Source organism: Ptiloglossa arizonensis, chromosome 2 (genome assembly GCF_051014685.1).
Source record: "Ptiloglossa arizonensis isolate GNS036 chromosome 2, iyPtiAriz1_principal, whole genome shotgun sequence".
NCBI classification, from domain to species: domain Eukaryota; kingdom Metazoa; phylum Arthropoda; class Insecta; order Hymenoptera; family Colletidae; genus Ptiloglossa; species Ptiloglossa arizonensis.
In genome coordinates, this window is record NC_135049.1 from 22,323,049 (window position 1) to 22,344,960 (window position 21,912).

General features: G+C 46.3%; 2 protein-coding genes across 2 annotated transcripts in view; one reads left to right on the top strand and one right to left on the bottom strand.

Moving 5' to 3' along the window:
* Positions 1–10,613, bottom strand: part of LOC143155171 (phosphatase and actin regulator 2) — a 361,509-nt gene extending 350,896 nt beyond the window's left edge. Inside the window, exon 1 of the mRNA XM_076327604.1 lies at positions 9,011–10,613. Within this exon, the coding sequence (XP_076183719.1) occupies positions 9,011–9,044 (34 nt within the window). The 5' untranslated portion in view covers positions 9,045–10,613. The remainder of the gene's footprint in view (positions 1–9,010) is intronic.
* LOC143155174 (uncharacterized) lies at positions 8,942–21,780 on the top strand. The gene is made up of 3 exons (XM_076327611.1): positions 8,942–9,034; positions 21,275–21,434; positions 21,613–21,780. Exons 2-3 carry the CDS (start codon positions 21,286–21,288, stop codon positions 21,629–21,631), a joined length of 168 nt encoding a protein of 55 aa, XP_076183726.1. The 5' UTR covers positions 8,942–9,034; positions 21,275–21,285; the 3' UTR covers positions 21,632–21,780.
* The last annotated feature ends 132 nt before the right edge of the window (positions 21,781–21,912 follow it).

Below are 21,912 nucleotides of genomic sequence, written 5' to 3' on the forward strand. Positions count from 1 at the left end.
ATACGGATCGCAACAAGTTTGTCAAAGGAGAGGATCAAAGTTTCGCGTCAGGAAAATCTCGTTCCGCCAGACAGACTCGATTCTCCCGCGAGTAATTCGAACGCGTTTATTCTCCCCGGGCGAATAATTCGAGCGCGAAACGTTTCCGCGCGGCGTCTTGTCGAGAACGCGACCGGAAACTTCCCAGGACTCGCGTACCGGCGAGTAAATCGCACGAAAGGATTAATTCGCGAATATTTCCGTGGTACGCGAGGAGGGTTCGTATTTTACAGGGGACGTCTCTATCTCCCGAGTGATCGTGAAAACATCAAGGAGAATTTCATCCCCTCGACGTTTCCGTTCGGCGTCGAACAATTATGGAGACGCTCGAAATATTTTTTCCAACGAGACGTCCCCCTGGCCGGAGGAACCGCGGTAAATCTTTCGTAAGCCGAACTTGAACGCAAATTTCTACTTCTTTCCTCGTAATTTACGACCAACGATACGACGAAAGTGGGAGGAAGACGAAGAACAGCCGTTGGAAAAGGCGACGCTACGCGTCCTGGGGAAAACGTGGCGCGAACGAGCCCGTGTTTCGCGAGATCAATGATTCGAGCGACGATGCAACTGCAGCTGCACCCGCGTGGTGCAACCGAGGGACGAATAATCGCGGTACGCGGCTACCAATCGAGTTTCGCACCGATTGAAAAATTTCAACCGATAACACGTGGTACGGTAGAGCGTCTTTCGAAATCGTCGATGGATCGATAAACTTTGTGGAAAGAAACGAACAAATTCTCGGTGTACACGAGTCTGTAATTTAAACGCTTTCGAGGTATTTAATTATCTAGCTTTCGAGTCAATATTTCTGTGAAAAACTTCCGCAATTCCGGTTGTAAAATTTCATCGAACGTTTCAAAACGATCGATACACGTATCGATAAAATTCGTAAGATGAACAGAACCTTGTTAAACACGGGTCAATTATCTTCCCGTATATATCGCGGTATTTCTCTCCATTGTTTCGAAGATTCGAGTACGAATTGCTCGTGCCGGAAGTAGCTTCTATCGACGTAGTTCCCCTATAGAAACGGAAACTTGCTGTCGTTTGTAATACCCGGTATAAATAATACTCCGATTTGCTTCCCTCGATTCTTCGTAACGCGTATCGTCCTCGCATTAAAGAGAAAGGAAGGCTGAGTCGAGTCGCTTCACGGTAACTTTCTAGACGCTAGAAACCGAAAGAGACGCGTCCGTACCGCGCCGGTTAACTTCGTAGTTACCGAATAGTTGTCGATAATTAACATCTATAATTAATCGTTTCGCTGGGCGTCAAGCCAGGGGGAAACGAATCTGAAACACGATTTCACGGCCGATGGGACACGGAGCGCGTAAGAAAAGGCACGATCGATAATTCGTACACTCTTGGAGCCATAATTAACGGTTACCAGGACTACGAAAGTTTAGCGAAACAACGACGATAGTTTCTTCTCGCGTCGCGTTTTCGAAACATTTGTTTCTTTTCAGCGGTGATCGCTTAACATTCGCGGTTGAGATTTTCCCGCGGTACGAAAATTTCCAGCAGTTTCACCGCGATGGAAAACAGAGCGTGTAACCACGACGACGTTGCGCATCTCCGAGAACCATGAAATTTATTATCGGTGGCTCGTCGATCGTTATCGATGGCGACCGACCAAGTTAGAACAGCTTCCATCGGCTTCTGTCCGCCGAAGCTGCTTATCGAATGAAAGCACCGGCGTCAAATCGTGCGTGAAGAATCGTCGCTTTCTAGCGAGTAATTATAGTCAACGGCATTTCACTGTTTTCTCTTTGACATCTTTCCTCGCCGTAGAACGACCGTGACGCGAGCAAAAAGACACGGTTAAAAAGTGTTCGTGTTCTCTTTCAGAGATCCGCCACGGTGTCTCGAAATACACGGTACACAGGGGGAAGGAAAAAAAATACATTTGCCCCCTCGATCCGCGAGAGAGGTGAAGTAGGTTTTATTATTTTTTTTTTTTATAGATCCTATAATAGAGAATATTCGGGGAAGATCTCCGAATATAAGAGCACCGATAAAAGGACCGAGTCGTAAAGAGTCGGAACTGTACCTTCGTAAATTTTGTATCCGCAATAAAATATACCCGAACGAAAGAGCACGCTCGAAGTGTCGCGTTTGATCGAATATGGCGAATACGACCGTAGTTCGAGTACCGTTCGATCCGTTGCAGTGCTTGGAGTTCGCAAAGTGTAGAAAAATCAATTACTTCTGACTACGAACTGAACCTTTTCCAATCATATTTCCGTTTCGCAACAAATTAACGCAAGTCGATCGACGAATCCAAAAATAGTACAAATCCACGAAAAAGATATCTGAGGAGAGTTTTTAAAACCTAAGAAATATGAATATGGGTACTTCCTTAGTACTATTCTTGATCTTAATGTGTATTTTCAAGAATCTTAGACATAGTTTCGAGATTGCTCGAAAATGGCTAATTGTACCCTTTCGTTGTTCTTCGACTCATTGATTCAAATACGAAGAATACGTTCTTATTTCGTTAACCATCGATTTCCTCACCGTTGCGAACTCGTCGAAAAACGGTGAAAGACTCAACGTGGATGTTCACGTTGAAGGAAAAATGACACGAAAGAAGAGAAACACCAAAGGCTGTGCCGTTTTCGTCGGTGCTCCCGTTATTGAAATAGTTTTCTCCGCGAAATTATAGTACGGGTCCGTTTAGTTCTGTTCTCACCGAAAGATAAATATCAGCGTCGAGTTCAAAGAAGGGCTATTTCGCGGACACCGGGTTCATAACGGCCGACCAGAAAACTTCGTTTGCGAAATTAGTTCGCTGCCCGGTTATTAAATACGGTTGCCGCTGGTCCGAAATTAAATTCGACCAATCCGCGGCCCCGATAGAACAACGGGGTTGTAACGTAAATCTGGCTCCCGAAATGGCACGATCCGCGTTTCAAAGAGACGGTCGCGATGTTCGAGTCGCGGTTACGCGAGATCGAGAACCGAGATCGAACCTCGATGGAACAGCGTCCGGGGTAATGATTTTCTTGCCAAGGGAGAGCTGGATTTAATATCGTAATTACCCCGTGCGTGGCACGGGACGGTCGATTATGCGCGTAAACCACGAGCCTCGACAGTGTCAATGATAAACGAGCCCTTGGCGGATGCTATCGGTAACGCTAAAAATATATCCCGAGACAGGGGAGATCGATCTTGCGCGCTTTCGAGCAAGAAAAGCTGTAATTTTACGGCGATACTAATAACTCGCGCTATAGTCGCGACAGAATTATCCGACGGCTCAAGGTCGCCGCGGATTATCTCGAGTTACTTCGTACCTTGTTCACAGTCGTTGATCCACCGAACTGGAGCCCTGGTCTCGCCGTTAAAAATTAATAACCGACGCTACGGTCGGTGCGGAACTTTTTGACGTCTCAAGGTCACCGTGGAACACCTCCCACGGTACGGATTAATCTTTATTCTTCCGCGTCTCGTCCATCAACGCCCATCCACCGACGATCTTCGTCTCTCGAATAGAAACTACTCGACGACACCACCGTCGACAAATAACGTTTCAACGTCTCAAGGTCACCGAAGACCTTTATTTCCCAGCCGAGCGGAGTACCGAACTGCCAATAAAGACCACGGCGCAACTGTGTTCGACACGAGGTAGAATCGTGTCCGTACGGTACACTGCGCTCCGAGGATTTCACACCTAGTCGAGAAAGAATGGCCCGAACCGATCAATTGAATTCGACGCCCACCCGTGTACCACCGATCGCTACTTCGACGACCGTTCGCGTCCGATATAGAGACGAACTTTCCTCGTGGACGTTTCGAAATGACTTCGAACGGATTTCAATCGTCGTTCTGCTCTCCCCCTGGCGAACGATCGAACGCAATAAAGCGGTCCGAGCCATCTTCGAGGGAACCAGGCGCGACAAAACCAATCGACTACCCGCGTTCTGTACAACTCTTCAACTTTTCCAACGTCGAAATATGTCTCGCTGGGTCCAACACGACTGCACAGTTCTTTCCTCCCCTAGGCTTGGTTGCCACCTTAGCGTTTTTTCCGCAACATCTCTACCACCAACGACGGGTTGGTTCGTTGTCCGATATGAGTGACACGTGTTTCGACTGGAAGCAATGGCACCCCTACGACAAAACTTTCGCGATCGAGGAACAACGACGAGGAGAATATGAAAAACGAACCCAACCTGGCGAATCCTCTCGCTTCTTGCGCTTGCCCGCGTGTAGCTTCAATTTGCTGATAGAACGTAATGAAAGAGCCGGAACTTCTTGGACCGCGTTGTTCCCTCGAAACGAGCCGCGGGGGACACGATTCTACCGCGCGGAGACCTTGCGGAAAAATGCACGCGGCTGAGGATATAATTTTAAATTGCTCGTTTGCTCGAGCGGTGATATACGAGGACTTTTAAAACAAATATTCGACGATTTAACGGACAGTGATGGCCTCGACGATCTCTTTCGGTATACTATATTTGAACGTTAATAGCTTTCGAAACACACTTGCTTGATTCGCTCGAAGATCGAATTGTTGTTTCGAGACGTTGCTTGTTATTTTATTTCGGTTAAAATTTTCCTTCGATTTGGTCGAGTACGCGTCGAATGTTCGAAATCGATTCCCTCGAAGTCGGAGCCTAGTGGAAAATTTTTACTTTACGTTTCACCATCCCTTTTGCACGTAGCAATTACCCTTTTTCCCCGTTCGCGCTAATTCCAATAATTTCGAACTTATCGCGATCTATAACCTATCGAGGGTTTGGCCCTAATCGACCCTTCGGTCTCTCGCGTAAAAAAGGGCGGTGGAAAATGGACAAATTCTGGGTAATTCCGGCACCTAAAATTTGAATAAGTCACCGTTGTATAGAAAAGCTGCGAGAAAAGGCGGATAAAGTGAAACACGTACAGGGGGTAGAATCGAAAATCGATATCTCCGAATGATCATCGTTTCGAAAGCACGAGATGCAAAAATTCAAACGTTATTTTCTACAAGAAACGCGTTTACATTTCACGTAAAAAAGCACTGTAGAAAAATATCGATCGACAACCAGAGTAGAGTCATAAATTAAAACGAGCAACGATATCCGCGCTATCGATGAAATACACTTTCAATTACACTTTTACCCAGAAAACCAAAAGTACTCCATCGACCACCGTATATATCCCCCTTACTCGACGATTTTTTCCCCGCCGGTGTACACATTATCCGCTCTTTTCGTAATCGTCCCGCCAAGTTCCCGCGAACTCTGCTTCGCGCAATTCCGACGAGTCCGTGAAACTCTCGTTAAAATTTCAGATACTTTGACCACAATCTCACAATTTTCCATCTCGTTCCACGCGCGAGAAAGCTCGCGGTTTCTCGAAGCCATCTGGATAATACGCGACGCGTGAAATCCCTCGCGCACCGAAAGGGCAGACACGCGGGCGGAATCGTGGAAGAAAATCGAGTCAGAAGGTGGGAAAGATTGTATCGCGGAGGGTCTGGCGGGCAACGAGGCTGACGCCGGGGGGACGCGTCATTGTTACGTAACCGTTGTCGCGTTTCCATGGAAAATCGTTCTCCGGTCCGCCCGCCCCGTACCCCGTGGCTGTCGTCACTCTCGTTTTCCCTTACGCGAGTCTCGCGTATTCACCGCGGAAGTACTTCTCGTGTCGGTGGTCCCGTAGGAGACCACCACCGCGTATAAAGGAAAAATACCACCGCGAGTGCGCGACGCGCGCCGATTCTACGAGGGCGTCGCGGCGCCTAAGAACGCCCGACGAGTGCCTCGAGAAATGTTTGTCCTTTAAAGTGCCTCTTCCGTACGTAACCGCGGCCGCTGGGTAAATATAAAGTGGGCCCGAGCGTTACCCGTGTTCGCGTTCCCCCGCGTCAAGTTTGCTTTTCTACGCGAACTTCCAGTCCCGGTTCCTGGAAAATCGCGTAACGGGGCTTCCGCGTAATCCCTTGAAATGTTCAGAGAGGGGCCACACCGAGCCGATTTACGTACCACGACTCGAAAATAACCATCGACTACGGGGTCCGAAATTTTTTACCGCCAGTTTACCACGCGACCTCAGATCGATGCATTTCGGTTCAAATTTTTACATTTTACCGATTTCGGTTATTATAGAGGAACGATGAATAGTTTGTTCGCGACGTTGGTTTCTCAGATGTATCGACGATGTTATTTAGAGACGAGTTCGTTCGATTTAGTCGAAAAGTTTGAAAATTTCAAAATGTACAAGTTACGAGTCGTGGTTCTTTCGATGCGCGAAGGGTTTCTTCGCTTCGCGGCAGTAATTGTACCAATACCTGTGAATGAAATTTGTTTACGCGTATCGCAAATTCGTATCCTAGAAACGAAGAATCGTGCTTCTCGATTTTGCACGAGACGATTCCAATGTTGTATCGGAAAGAATAGTTACAAGAGGAATGTCGGTAACCATCTTTGATTTTGAAAATTTAACAAAGGGAATGCATGTACCGATTCTCGCTGATTCTAACGAGATTTCACGGGCTCGTGGGTCCAAAGTTGTTTCCCTCGAAGAAGAAACAAGAACGCGTCGTTCTGTATTTTGCACGGAGAACCCCGTGGTTGTACAATTACCGGAAAGTTTCGCGCAACGTAACAGGCAAATGGCAATTATAACGGTTCGCCGTATTCGGAACTTATGGCCGAGAGTATTCGTGGAAACGAGAACTTGGGGCCAGGCATCGACGAAAAAGACGGAAAGAACCGAGGACGTAAAAATGAAAAGTTTCGTTTCGACGAGTTTCGAGAGAGTTTTATTGAAAAGTTTTATGGACTATTAAAACTCGTCGCCATTTCGTTGCCTGTCTCTGCTCTCTTTTTTTTTCCCCTCTCTTTTTTTTTTTTTGCCCCCGTTGCCGCAAACTCGCAGACGCTCGGCTCGCAAATACTGATTGCGCGCATTCATAAGGAAAGTTCCAGCGAGGATTTCTCGAGGCATTTCCGCGGATTTTTGAAGGTTACAGGAAGCATCATCGCCACCCTCCCGATCCGATCGATGACCCAAATGCTCACCGTAGGTCACAGCCAAGTCGATACAGAGTAGACGTTTCTAGCTCGTATAAAGTGCCTCTTCTGGCCCCTTATCCACCGAATGCTTCGACAAACGTCGGGACACGTTTTCGACACGTAGAACCTATTCGATCGCGTGTATCACTTTCCGGTGTTTCGTAATCGTGGACACTGTACCGGAGACCTCGTTGTTTCGCGACGGAATAAATTGAAAAACCGTTCCGAAAATGGATTCGTTCTTCCGTTCTTTTCAACGAACCTTTCGTTCGGACCGGTTCCGAAGAAAAAACACCCGAAGAGACGGTGCAACAGTGACACGAATAAATGGTAAATGCAACCGAGTACAAATCGGGAACATCGAATCATCCGGACGATAAATACACCATTGTACGATTAAATCACCGTAGAAGGATTCGTTCGCGCCACGAGAACGCACGAACAGGGAATTGTACGCGTTGGACGAAAAAATCTTGCGCCAAATCCGCGTAAAAGCTAATAAACGTCGCGTCGGGCCATACTTTGTTACGGAACACAGAATTATGCAGGTGTATTTAGCGCGCGTGCGCTCGATCGATGCAATCGGATTAATGGATTTCGTACACCGAGTGGACGGAAATATTTTTGGATACTTTTAACAATCGAACCTCCACCGTTGGCAAATGGAATGCAGAAAATGGAACCGCTCGGGTGGAATACTTTCGACGCGCAAATTAAAATCGAATCGCGAGTGCGCCGTGTTGACAAATCGACATTGCTCGACGAATTCGATGAAAAATAATCGAACGCGTCCCGTTGATATTTCGTTTCCACGTCAAATATACGCAATCACCGCGCGAAAGCGTGTCGCGCGAGAAGGATTAAATTCTTTGCGTTCGTGGCGCGCGCATATAATTGTCACGCGATGAATCGCATTACTCGGTAAAAGGTTTTAATTCTTCGATGTAACAAATGTAATTCCCCCTTGCAAAACGGCTATCGAAAAAAACGCGTGTCACTTTTACCCGCCCGTTCTCCACGAACCGTGCGACCTCGTTGATGAAACAATTTCACGATTACATTTTTGGGAAATTTTCGAATCCCGCGGAGGAACACCCGCGAAAGAAATAATTTGTAATTATTTCACCGAACGCAATTCCGGTCGAGATAATTAAGGATCATTGGTTAAAATTAATCGAGTATCGGGATAAAACGAGTCCGGTGTATTTAATATAATTGAAACTAATTGGAGCAATCGATGGTGTAATTATTCTGCAAAATGCGTTTACATCGAACGTTTATCTTTCGAAGGATTCATTTATAGAATGCACAATCTACGCGATAGAATTTAATACGCGTTTTATTGTTCTTTCTTCGGGAAAGTATTATAAAATCCAAATATATTCAATGTGTCTCAATGTCAAAGCTCCGAATAAAGATGTACGAAAGAAGCTTATTGTCGATTAATATATTTACGAAAAAAGCAGGCCTCTATTTACGATTAAAACAGAAATGACTTTTCTAAGGTTGTTTCTACCATAATTTCTAAAATTTCTGAAAAATCGATCGAGAAATCGAACGACACAAACGCGCTTCAATTATCTCATCTAATCGATATCGAAGATACTTTATCGAAGATTAACTTTGCGGATATAACTCATAGCTTTGCAATCTCTAAATGTTGAAATGTAAATTCGATAAAAGTAAGAGCGATGACTCGAATGGATTCTTTAACCGTGAATACTTTTTTAAAATTATTACTACAAGTGTAACAATTGGACATTATAGCAAATTCTTTTACAGAACCGAGAAAGTATAACCAGAGGCCTTCCCCGTTTCTCGACCGTCCCTGTAAGAAATGATTATCTTAAACCTAGAAGAGTGCTTGGAACAATGGCTAACCGTGTCCTCGACAAGCAGCGAACCAAAACAAACTGGTCCTTCGTTCTACAATTAAACATGCACCGTCTTACACATCGTCTACAACCTACCGTCCTTAAAGGGGCCAAACCGCAGTAAGCTCATTTCAGGATGCGATTCGAGGTTGACGAAGCAACAGGATACCACCACCGAGGTCGCTGTAGTTCCCTCGAGAATTCACAGCTATATTCCGCGTTCTCGAAAAAAGCACGAATCGTCCTTTCCGAAAAAAAAGAAACACCTCTCCACGTGGCTACGCGGAACACCGAGCCAGCTCCGTTCCGGTGAAACGGTCCCGCACCAGGTTGTTCCTCGTCTCTTCCCGATCACACTGTACCTCCATCGCGAGGATCGTTCCTCGTCCAACCGCGCACCGATTCCATCGATCTTCGAGTACCCGCGAAGACGTCCCGATCACCGACGATATTCCTTGCGCGTCTCGCGAGTCGCTAGACAGACTCCGGCCAGACTATCTCGAGAGCGTGTCGCGACGCGCCTCGTGGACTATCCGGGAAGACGAAACCGAGACGCGGAAGATTTTATCGAAGGTCTTCGATTCGATCGATGGAGCGTCTTTTATCCTTTGATCCCCGGTACGCCCTCGAGTCGAGTGCCGGAACGTACTCGAGACTCGCGAGACGGAAGAAGCTACGCGCGGACGACGCCACTCGAGAACGAGTTGGTTGCGATAAACGGCAAGCCGGGCGATGGACCGCGTTACCGATCACCGCGATGGAAATCTCGCGATAACGGAGATTCGCTCCGCGATGGGAAGTCTGAAATGGCGCGTAACGAAACTACGAACCGGGAAGAACCACCATCAATCTCCTCGACGAGGCGACTTCGTTGAACGTTGGTTAATGACTGCGCGGTAAAGGCACACCCTGGCGAGGTGGGCGCGACCGCTGGCAGAGTATTTACGCGAGGATCGCGAATGTTTCTTTAATCGGGCACAGGTGCGCGTCTTCGGATCGATAATTAATCAGCCTACGCGCGCGACGCGACGCAACGCAACGCGAGGCGAAGCGAGGCGAGGCAAAGTGACCCGGTCTATCGCGTCGCGCGTGCAATTTGATTTTGTTCGCGTGGACGGTGGTCACCGATACGACCGGAAAGTATTTACATCGTGGACGAACGATCGCGCGTTTCCACGTAACGATGCACTCGAACCGTATCGCCTGACGATGCACGCGCCGGATCGCTTTGTTGGGAGGCTTCCATCGATCTACGAACGTATCGGTTGATACCACGTATCCCTCCAACGCGGATCCCCGATGATACCGGAGACCGCGGAGACGCGATGTCAAGACGTCGTTAACCGCGTACTCGCGATCCTGGCGCGTCTAATGGCCGAAACCTCGCCAGCTTCGCGCACCTTTCGAACCAGCGAGCTCGAACTCGCTTCTTCGAGGAGTCTTTGTTACGTTCGAAGGCTAAACTTCGGTGCTTCGAGAGTCGATTTCCGAATCTTCGCCGAGTGATCGAGGTAGATCTCTTCTCTTGAGTGTTCGGCGAATGGTATCTCGTTTCTACGGCTTCCCTGCGTGTGTTCCAGAGATCGAAAGGTAATCGCGATTCGCTATCGCGTTCGCGCGAACATGGCGCGTCGATTGGTGCGAAACGTCGTCGATCGAGAGACTCTTTGCACCTTTGAGACGAGTAAGTTTGAACCGTCTTGGTAAAGCAATCGTTCGTGTTGTCTACCAATTTCGAGGCTTTAAGATCGATTTTTGAATCTTCCCCAAGTGTTCTAGGATCTCTTCTCCAAAGTGTGTAGCAAACTTTCTTCGGCTGCACGGATCCAGATGTATCCAAAGGGATTTACGATCCGCTGCCACGTCTCCACGATCCTGACGCATCTACCTTTGAGACGAGCAAATTTGAACTCTCTTCTCAGAGGAATCTTCGTTCGGTACTGTCCATCGGTTAACTCGAGGTGCTCGATTTTTCGATCGTCGTCGGTGTTCTCTTCTACGGAGCGTCCGGTGAAGAATATTTCGTTTCTTCGTTTTCGGAGCGCGTGTTCCAGGGTCTTGGAGGTATTTACGATCGCGGAGGAGAGCACGCCGGGAGGTTCTTCTGGTGCCACGTCCCCCGTGGGGGAAGAGACTCGAGCGGCGAGTCGCGGAACAGCGCGCGGCCGTCTTCGTCAACGGTATCGGGTGCACTGGAGCTCGACCTGTGCCGGCCTGTTTACATCGTGCAGGAACGTTGCCGCGACCACCACACCTTTACCGGGGCTTCCGTCGTTGCAACTGTATCAACACCGTAGCACCGTGAACTGTGTGTCCTCTACGCGACGGAAAGAGAACACCTCTGTGACCAGTCGACCGACGGTTGATCGGACTGTGCGCGTCCATGGGCCGTGTTCTGCCCACCGGGTTACTCCGCGGCGCTGCCTCTAAGAATAGAACGGTATCGATGCACAGAGCCTATAGGGATTTACGCAAATAGGCCGTGGGATTTTTTTCGCCCACCGCCTGGGAAGGTCATGGGGATCCGGGTGCCCCGTACGATCGATCATGGAATTCCCCGGGAAATTGGAATCGTCATCGGGAAGGATTTACTCTGTTTATTGTTACTCGTGGTCTTTTTACCGTTGTCTGATACCACCAGGGACCTTTTCAATATTGTCCGATGCGTCCTGAGATCTGAACATTTTCTAACAGTGTTCGAGGCTTTTTTATTATTCTTCCAATGTTAACTCAAGGTCTTCCTAATATTATTTACCGGTACCGGAAGTTTCTTTACTATTGTCTAATACTACCAGGCACCTTTTCAATATTGCCTAATGTGTCCCGAGGTCTCTTTAATATTTTCTAATACTAGAAGTGACCAAAAATAATTTATCCCACCCGAAGCTATGGATTTCCGCAAATCCAAAGAGTTCATCTGGGAGCGGGTAATACGGTTTAAGGAGACGGCGTTGTCGTCCTGCCAAATCGGGGCTCCAACGATTACGATCCAAGGAATGTTTACACGGTGCTCTATTGTCCCCTTAAAAGTTTCTAGGACGCCCGGAGAGAAATTCACCAATTCGATGTAATTCGACGTCGCGCGGGGACTTTATTTTTATTTTCGTATTTCGCATCGATCCTCGCTATCTCGTGCGCCTCCTCGGTGTAATCGGAGATGAGAGAGTTCACCGGGTCGGTTGGTACCATCAACGATCTACAAAGTCCCAGACTGCGAGCAGATATCGAGCGCTCGTCGTTATTCGCTGGTCCGAAACGACTTGTAAGTTTTTTTTTCTTTTTTTTTCCTTTCCGACTGCTGTGCCAGTTCCGTGCATCCGTTTTAGTCGTCGCGTCGAACTCGAATTCTGCGTCAAACTCCGCGCTTTGTGCTCGTAGTGTGATCGATGAACCGGCTAGGAGAATTAATAATAATCCTGGTTCGTATCGGAGTGTAAAGAGGAGTCTTTTTTCTTTTTTTTTTTTTTTACAACGATCGAAATCGATCGATAGTTCACCGTGGAATTATTTGTCCAAGTGGAGGAACAAAGAAGAGATTTCATCCGGTCGGATGAAAAACTCGCGTTCGATTCCTCGGGCGCGTATCGCTCGCCGATTATTTCCTGTGACAGGGAACCGGTTTCGCTCGGCATTCTTAGATCCAGACGTAACGCTGTTTGTTGCTACCTGTATCTTTATGTACTGTACATCGAGTCCGAGAGTCGTGAAAATTTAATGCACCTCGCTGTAACCCACTTCGACGCAGGGCCGAGATACCATACGACAATGACTCGCGCTGTCAATTACCGCGATGCAAATTCGGTCGAGCAACGGTCACGAACGCTTTAACGCCGCTCGAAATTAGTTCGTTACCTTGACAGCGTCAAGGTCGTCGTACTGCGCCACTTCGTCAGCTCGAACGCTTTTCTTGCGACGTACGACCGTACGGAAAAAAATTGATCGAAAGGATCCCTTCAAACTTGGGACCAGTTCGCAACGTATCTGGTAAATTATAAAACGTGGATATATTTGAACAAGAATAATGGTTTTTGAGCAGATCGCTCCAATTGGATGTTTAAGTAATTCCCTCGCTAACCAGAAGAGATCGAGTTGTCATAACACGTATTAGAATAGGTCGCTTCAAAATTTCTCACTCGTGTCTTTTATCGAACGATTCAATTTCATTGTAGAGGGTAAAACAATTATTTACACCTATAATGTCTCTTTCCGTAGCAAACAATTTTTTCAGGAACATATTTTCGATACGGTTATTTGCGAGATATTCCACCTTGTTCGTAAAATTTAAAAAACAGTCGCACTGTTGGCTATTTACCAACAGCTTTTCCAAATGTTTCCACGTTGGAACCTCGGCGAAATGTCGAGTGCTGTACACATACGCGATCGGACGTAGGTACGAGAATCGTTGAAAAATCTCTGGAAATATATGTCAGACAGCGATCGTAGCTACGAACAGTCGGAAACCTTCACAGTTACCGGCAAATATGACGTTTCAATTGGAGGATCGGGTTCTGTTTATGTACACGCGTCGCGTGTGCCGTTGAGCTGCAAAACATGTCCGGCGTTAACCAAGGTGCATTAACTTCTGACCGAGTGCATACACTGCACCGTGTGCACGCTCGCGGTGGTAAAACGTAGGATTTGCGATTCGTCCTCGAAGACGATGCCAATGGGAACGGCAAACATATTTTTCCTCGAGTCGGATAACGTCCTTAAATAATGGCCATTCGAACACGGAAGCTTGTCGCAAAACACTCTCGAAACATCGCGTCGGCGAGAAAATATGTCAACGAGACGTCGATAGACGTCTAACGCGAAGCTTCGGAGTACACGGTGTCCCATTTTCGCGTCCTTCGATGAAAAAATGATCATCGAACGCGTTTACGAGCACTCGTCGGCGACGACTCTACAAGGACTCGGCAAACGTTAGCGAAATCCGGGCCGTATCTACCGTTGGCCAGCGAAAAGATGTCCCTCGAAGGGTAGAGGATTCCGTGAACTCTGTTTCCTTGTAGCTAGTAGTTGGAAAAAAGTCCAGGTTAAACATTGACCGATAGACGACACACCCAATCGGCAAATACACCGACAACGAACAAATAGATCGACTCGTGTCTCGCAACGCTATCGTTCCAAGCTTCCAACGCTTAAACTTGGAAACTACGATTCTCGTTGTAAAGTTGGAAACACGAGTTCCGTACCACTAGGGACATTTTTCACCTAAATACCTCGAGTGTATAATCGAACGGAAGAAGGTATTAAGGTCGAACTCGGCTCGACTGGTTAGACTCGCGAGCTAACTCGATAAATCAAAAAGGAAATTGCGAGCAATAGGATTTGCGTTCCATCCGGTACGCATCCCTTCGATTCGGGACAGTAGGTACAGCTCGCGGAAGGCGTTGATTCGTCGATCGAACGATCCTCCGTGGGATTCCAATCCTTGGCTCCGACAACCTCCGGTGTCTTCTTATTACGGTCCGCTCGACGGCTGCTTGCCACCGGTGCGAGAGATTCTCCTACCTGAGAAATCGACTCGATCGATACGAGGTCCAGTGACGAGGAAAGGGTATTACCGAGACCGAGAACCACTCAGGGACTCGTTCGGATCCCGAAAGTGCTCGTCGAAGTCGAAGAGGGGCCACGAAACGTGATCGGACTCGCTCGAAGACGAGACCCGGGAAGAACGAGATTGCGCCGGCTGGCGAACTGACCGAAAAGACTCGACCTCCGCGAAACGTACGCTCCGGCCGAGGAATTATCAAGGAACCCGACAATGCCACATCGGGTGTATTCGCTGAGGATCTTACCTACCTACCTACCTACCTACCTCCCTCGAGAATCCAATGGCTCGTGGACACGCGAGCGAGAACGCGGAGAATTTATCGCAACCCCTTCGAGCAATCTTTTTTTTTTCCTCTCGAACAAGGTAGTAACCGCGCGGAACGGTATTCTTTGATAACAGGGCTGAGAAGATGAATCGCGCCGATCGGTCGATGTAATTTCTATCGCGCGTTGCAGCGCGTGCTAAGTATGGAAGCTGCATGCACACGGGGACCTTCGGCCGGAGCGTTTTAGTGTATCGATCCTCCACCGTAGGTTATTGTTGACATTATGGATATACCTAGCGGGGCCGTTGAGTGTTCCAGCTCACAATGCAGCGATTTCGCTACGCTTTTGCGCACCTTCGTACCCGGTGATTCGTTTTCTCCGCCACGATTTATTCCGCAGTGCTTTATCTTCGCGGCTAGATTTCACGCTACCGACACTTTTTTCCAGGGTACGTTCACAAAGGAGGAATAAACGAGTCTCGGGGTTTCGTACGGTGTCCTGGTTATCGTTGCAGGTTATATTTCGTTACCTCGACTGTATTTAAAATATTTTTGCGACACAATGGACGTTACCAATACTTTTTACGAAGTGCCTGGTAGTTCGTCCGGATGGACATTCGCTAAGTAGTCGTAAGAGTTGGGTATCGCGTAGATGCTCGACGATTTAGTATTTTTACATACCTACAGGTCGTACATCTTCGTACGATTGCTTTACCAGGACTTGGGGATGTCTTCTCTCGAATATCCCTACGGTTTTGTTGTTATGCAAAGTGTTCGCCAGAGGTTTCGAACGATACGGTGTCCTCGATTTGTATCTTTGTATCGATCGGAGTATTTCCGTTTCTGCACAGAGGATTCGTAGGTCCTTGCGTATCTCCCCGTTTCTGAGGTACCGTGGTGCATCCACTATCGATATCACACACGTAGAATGTACGAGTGGAGAAAATTAATTCGACCCTTTGTCGATACGAAGAGAAAAGTGAAACGTTGTTGTGGAAACCCTTGAAACGCATCTACCCGATTATTTCGTATTTTTGCAGCTTGTCTATCGTTATGTAACAACGGACTAATATTGTCAGTGGTGTTAAGAATACTTAACGGTATCGAAACTACCGGAGATGTTTGTGTCGCGCGAGTTTAATTTCGTGCAAAGATTTCTAATTATCGACGAGGTGAGAAACTAGCCGAGCGTTAAGTAGTCGATAAGTCCTCGTTTTAGCGTTCTGTTAGATCGAATTGAACATTGCTCGCAAACAAACGTGTGGATGGATTTGTAGAATGAGATATAAATGTATGCCAAGGGCAATAAACGTTGCAACGTATCGTCAAACTATACGGCACAATGGAGAGTCTCACGTTGATTATGCGAGACGGCCTACAGACTTCATTGGATCAAATAACACGCGTGTTCGGTACGACCAAAGCCGGTTACAATTCTGACGACATGGATCAATTGAAACTAAATAGAGTACGCGAGACGAGAGATACGTGTTGCACGATAATTGTAGCGTAGATTTGCGCGGGGATACGCCCCTAAATGTCGTGTTCGACGGTTGCTATCTACGTTGTCGAATGGCCAGACTTTTGTCGGTCCCTCTACTACGAGGGAGTCCTGACGATCGTTTACGATAAAACTGTGAATCTAGCTCATCGTCGTATTCTCTTTCAACTCTGTGTAGAGAGAGAGCTCTCAACGAAACGTACTTAATTACAAATATACCAATTACGAGCCCGGTTTATCGTCGTGCAAACTCTCAGTAGCCTAACTCCTCTGTAAGACTCTGCGCAAGGGAATGTATATTTGATTGAAATACGCTAAATGTGTACCCAAATTACCCAAGAGAGCTCTCAACGAAATATATCTTATAAAGGTGTACTAATCGCGAGTATGATCGTCGTATCACCTCTCTGTGTTCTAATTCTCTTCAAATTTTATACAAAGAAAATCCTCAACGGAATAACGTTTCGTCAAAATACACCGTGAGTCCAGATTATCGTCTCATCGAGTCTCTACGATAACCCGATCTCCCCTTTGAATTCTGCGTGACGCGAGCTCTTACGGAAACGAATTCGATTAAATCGTCCGAACTGCGAGTACACTTCATCGTCGTATCGACTCTCTCTAGACTTCGCGCGAGCTCTTACGGAAATATAGTTTATCGAAGTACTTAACGAGTCTCTAACGTCCGTATAACGACACATCGCGATGAGAATCTCGATCGTCGTTCGATCTTCGACGAGTTCGGCTCGATTTCGTTCGCGCGTACGGTTCCGAAACGTCGAGATCGAGCGAAGAAAAAACGAGGGGAGAGGCGGCGGCGAAGCTGACGAAACAACAAAGCCTGCACGAAACGCGGTTCGCTCTTCCCAGCGGAAGCGCGCCGGCAGATCTTAACTATTCAATGAACGTTTGTCCATTCACGACGCCGGCACGTGACGTCGTGTTTTCCGCTCGCTGGGGACAAGCGCGGAACAATCGCGCGGCAAAAGGAACGCTCGCCGCGAAAAGCGCGTTCCATCGATCTTCGACGAAATCGAACGGTGCACCGTTCACTTCGACGTGGTCTCGTATTTAAACAAAGCTTCGCATCGTGCAAGGAGGAGCCCCGGTGGTGGTTACCGTAGCTCGCTAACTACTCCGAAGCGCTCGTCAGCGGTAACCTAATAACGATAATCGATCAACGAAGCATCTCCGCTCAACCGCCGATTAGGTGCCTCGCGATTCGAGTTCGCTCGTTCGACCAGGGCCACGCTTTTTACGAAATACCGCCGAAACATCCGATCGATAATGTTATCGGACACACGACGACTCGATGTCGTGCTCCCCACTCGATACGCTCGCGATTTCACGGCTCGCGTCAGAGACGATAAAATGACATCTGCGCGGATGTCTTCCTCGCGGTGCTCGCGATAACGATACCGTGTATCGGGATTCATTGAAGTCTTCCACGCGTTCCACGAACAATCGGTTACTCGTTTTCGGAGAACAATTTTTTCAACTCGAAATCTTACGAAAATTCCGCACATCGGAATTTAAAAATCGTTAATCGGTTTGAGAAAGTTTGACCGAGTGTTGCACGGTATGATTTTACAAATTTTCACGAAGCCCGAGAGAATCGAGATCGGTTTTCTTAAGATCGAAATTTCTAAAATTCTCTCCAAGTTCGATGCACCTCTACGCGGAATTTAAAAACTTTTCCACTGAGCGCGACGATACTCGTGAAAATATCAACGGTTCGCGAAATTTTGATTCAGGTACGAGGGATCGAGCAAGTTTCGTGGATCGAATCTTTTCAAACTTTCCACGAATTCGAGACGATTTCACGAACTTCTATAACTCGGAATTGTTTCGATCTTCAATAGGTCTGAGAAGATTCGAAGAAAGTAGCACAGCAGGATTCATTAGAAGGGGAACGGTTAATTACCTCTCAATTCGTGGCTGAAGTTGGAGATTTTGCGAGGACAAACGTAGTACGGAGACAATACGAGTGATCGATACTTCTTCAAAGGGAGTCGTATATATCTTTCTCTACGCAGGGTTGCAGATTTATTCGGAGCAAATTCAACGATCTAGGTTAAAGAAACTTTTCGCTGGGAAATTAATTATTCGCGTCGCATTTTACAGAATTCGCCTACGGATACGTGAAAGTTTATTACGAAAAAATTCTCCGAAAATTTGACAATCTTTTCCATTTTTACCGCAACGACGAAATACACACCAACGTTGCGCAACTTTTACCATCGTTCTACCGCTTCCTGAATCAAAATAGCGAAACAATTTTACTTACCATTAAATATCCATCGTAAACGTGTTTACCGCATACAAATTACTATTGTCGTCTCGATATCGAAATTGCGAACAGTTAATAAATTGGAGTAATCCCCGAGTAAAAATTCTTATCGACGAGAGAATACTTACATCAGAATGAACGGTTATTTATATTATCTTAATAGACAGGCCGTTGTCATTATCGCGGGCAAATTAGTGCCGCTTTCATTATCATTCTCGTTCCCGAATTAGGGTCATTTTCTACTTAGGCGCACGCACTCCATTATCGTGTCTGCTCGCTCGACCGATAACTAAACCCGACACTCGGCGTGTCTTCCTGATAACGGAAACCGACAATTAGTTTTGCAAATTACCGTCGCGTTACGCAAACTCGAAGGTAAAGTTAACAAACCGTGGTAGTACGGTCCGTATAAGAACCTTGTTGACAAGGAATTCCCAAATAGAGCGACGAAAAAGACACGCCACCTTCAGCGTACATTTTATGATCCTTAGTGACACATTGTACATCGCAAAGTCCAAATTCCAACAATTACATTTTTTTTTCAATTTTTACTATCCAATGAAGGACTCGAGAACCGAATAATTTCACAATGAAAATATATACGTCCCCCTTTCTTCTCGATATAGACAGAACTTGAGCAATTTACTCTTTCGTAATATAATCACCTTAAATGATACAAAGACATTTGATTTTAATTACGATTTAATTTCTATTTGTCTTTTAATTAGAGAAAAAAAAAACTCACGTGGTCCATCCTGTGTATTTTTTGTATTCGAACGAGAGTCTTACGTCCACGCGGATCGATACTTTGTAAACAATTATTAAGTTGCTTCCCCGACCGATTTAGCTCGCATCAAAATAGAACGAGGATCGCTCTCACACCTGGAGTACATTAAGCGTTAAACTGCTCCCAATTTCGTACAGACGTACGTCCATCGGACGAATCACGAGTAGGGCAATCACCCCTGGCGAGATTTAGTTCGCCAAACAGCGCACATTGGCAGTAAACTTCGGCATCAATTAAACGCGCAACAGCGCCTGATCCCAACGATCCTACAGAAACTTGCGAAACACTCGTTCCATAAAGGCTACCATGGTTGTTGTTAAGTCGCACATTCGATTACAATTGCCGAAGGAGACTCGCAGCCTCGTGGTGCCAGTACTTTGAACTATCGAGTTGTTCGTTCAAGTCATTTTGTTCTCCAAAATGGAGAATATGTAATTTAATAAAACGTTTGTGCACTCTAAAAAATCGTGTTTCATTTTCACCGAAAAAAAGAAACGAAATGATTCAATAACCTGATATTAACGCAGCTCCTTACGAATAACAAGAGTCGAATATGCTTCTTCGAATATACTGCAAACACAGTTGCCCTCTCAAAAATATTATTTTATTTTTTTATAGCGGTTTATCGACCACTATCGTATTTCGTTTATTTTAATTTCCTCGATGAACTCGAGTAGATCGTATAAGTACTTCGTTGTTTTCGATATTAGCCGCAAAAATGCATTTTCGCGAGAGAAGCACCTCATTTTCCCCGGTTATTATTTTTCTTGGTAAAGTAAAAGGAACCATAATCGTGTCGTCACCCACTAACTCGGAAACTTTCCCGTTCATTTTCGCGTTACTTTTCCCATCACTGTACCTCCTCGATGTACAAGAGACGATGCACGAAACAATACAAATTTTTTCGTACCGCACTAATTAGCATTCTTTTATATTTCTTCTCACTGAATGAATCCTAGTGCACGACTAACTACTGCTTTCGAGAAGTTTCAAATTTTCCAGGATCGGACGATCGGTTGCAACAGTTACGTTGCGTTCCACAATGGAGCCGAGCAATCGTTTATAAATAGTTATTACCGATACTAGTAATCGCCAAGTGTTGTCATCCATGGTCGAGAATCAAATTCGTAAATAAAACTAATATATTTTTCGATACTCCGTGCGTCAGGTTTCATAAAAATCGAAGATCGTCAATTGGGCTTCTCGGAGGACCGGACAAAGAAACAGTCATGGTTGATGATCCACAACGGTGATTCCTATCTTCTGTCAACTGTAAACGCTACGAAATGACGTGTAAAATTTACCGTATCGTTCGCACGCGAATCATCGAAATCGTCTAGACTGTAAATATTTGAAACGGCCGAGAGAAGAAAGTACATTATGAATAATCGTTGACGGATCTTCGGATCGCCACGGTATCGTTTAACGTGTTTTGGCCCGGAGAGTTCAACTGTTTGCACGTATTCGAACGCGAAACGAGTGACGTACCGACGAATGCCAACGCCATCGTTCGAGATTGTGCTGTTCATTAGCGACGTTCGTCATCCTTAGCGCGTTTCCAAACAAGAATTAACATGTACTTTGTTGCTCGACGAGAGATCGACGTGTCGTGACGCGCACCATATGCACCGGTATATAAGATGGGGCCAGGTGTGCAACGATTCAGACGAAAGCTCGATCGCGATTTCGTACGACGTTGCACACGTGAGCTGAAAGAAATGTGGAAAAGTATTCTCTCGTTATCGACCGTTTTCTTGGTGTTCGTTCTGGTCGGTGCGAAACCGATTCCTCAGTACGACCAAAGTGAGTTCGGATGCAACATCTAGTCAACGTTAGGGTTCGGATGCAACGATAAATTAACGTTCAGTTCGAAATTGACGATAACTTAACGTTGCATTCGGATGCAACGAACGTGACGGGTGGTTTGTATCGATGTATAAATTTTGAATTCGATGCGCAGATGACTACGAGATGCTCTCACCGGAAGACACCCGACACTATGCGTACGCGTTTTGGCTAGGCAGACCGTATTACGAGCAAAACGACAACGGTGGTGAAAACACGTACTATAACTCGCCATGGAGACGACGATCGTCCACCGTGTCCTACGCCAATGTTGGGTAAGTTATTTCTTTTCTTTTTTTCAATTTTTTAATCGAACAAGTCAATCGAAAGTGAATTTATTTACGTAGAGTTTAGCCTCGATCGATTATTGATCGTAGCGTTTGGTAAAAGTGAGACGTACTTTTTATCTTTACACGAGATGCAATTTTTATATACGATCGTTTCTTGTTGCAGAGCCGGCTGGGGTCGCTGAGAAACTTTCGCGAAGGGAAATGAATTTTGGCTTCCGAAATCATTACTCGCCTCTCCGCCACGATGTCGTAAATGTATATTTTCTTGGGCGTTAATAAATTGTAACATAATTCATATTAAGTTATTAATACCATGTACGCGCAATCGAATTTTGTACTTTCGTATGTTGTTCCATTAAATTGCACTATCACCGTTCAATTGTCTAACAAATATTGCAACCCGTACTCCCGAACTACACCTCTGTACATAATGACTTCTAATTGCGTGTCGCGTCGCGTATAC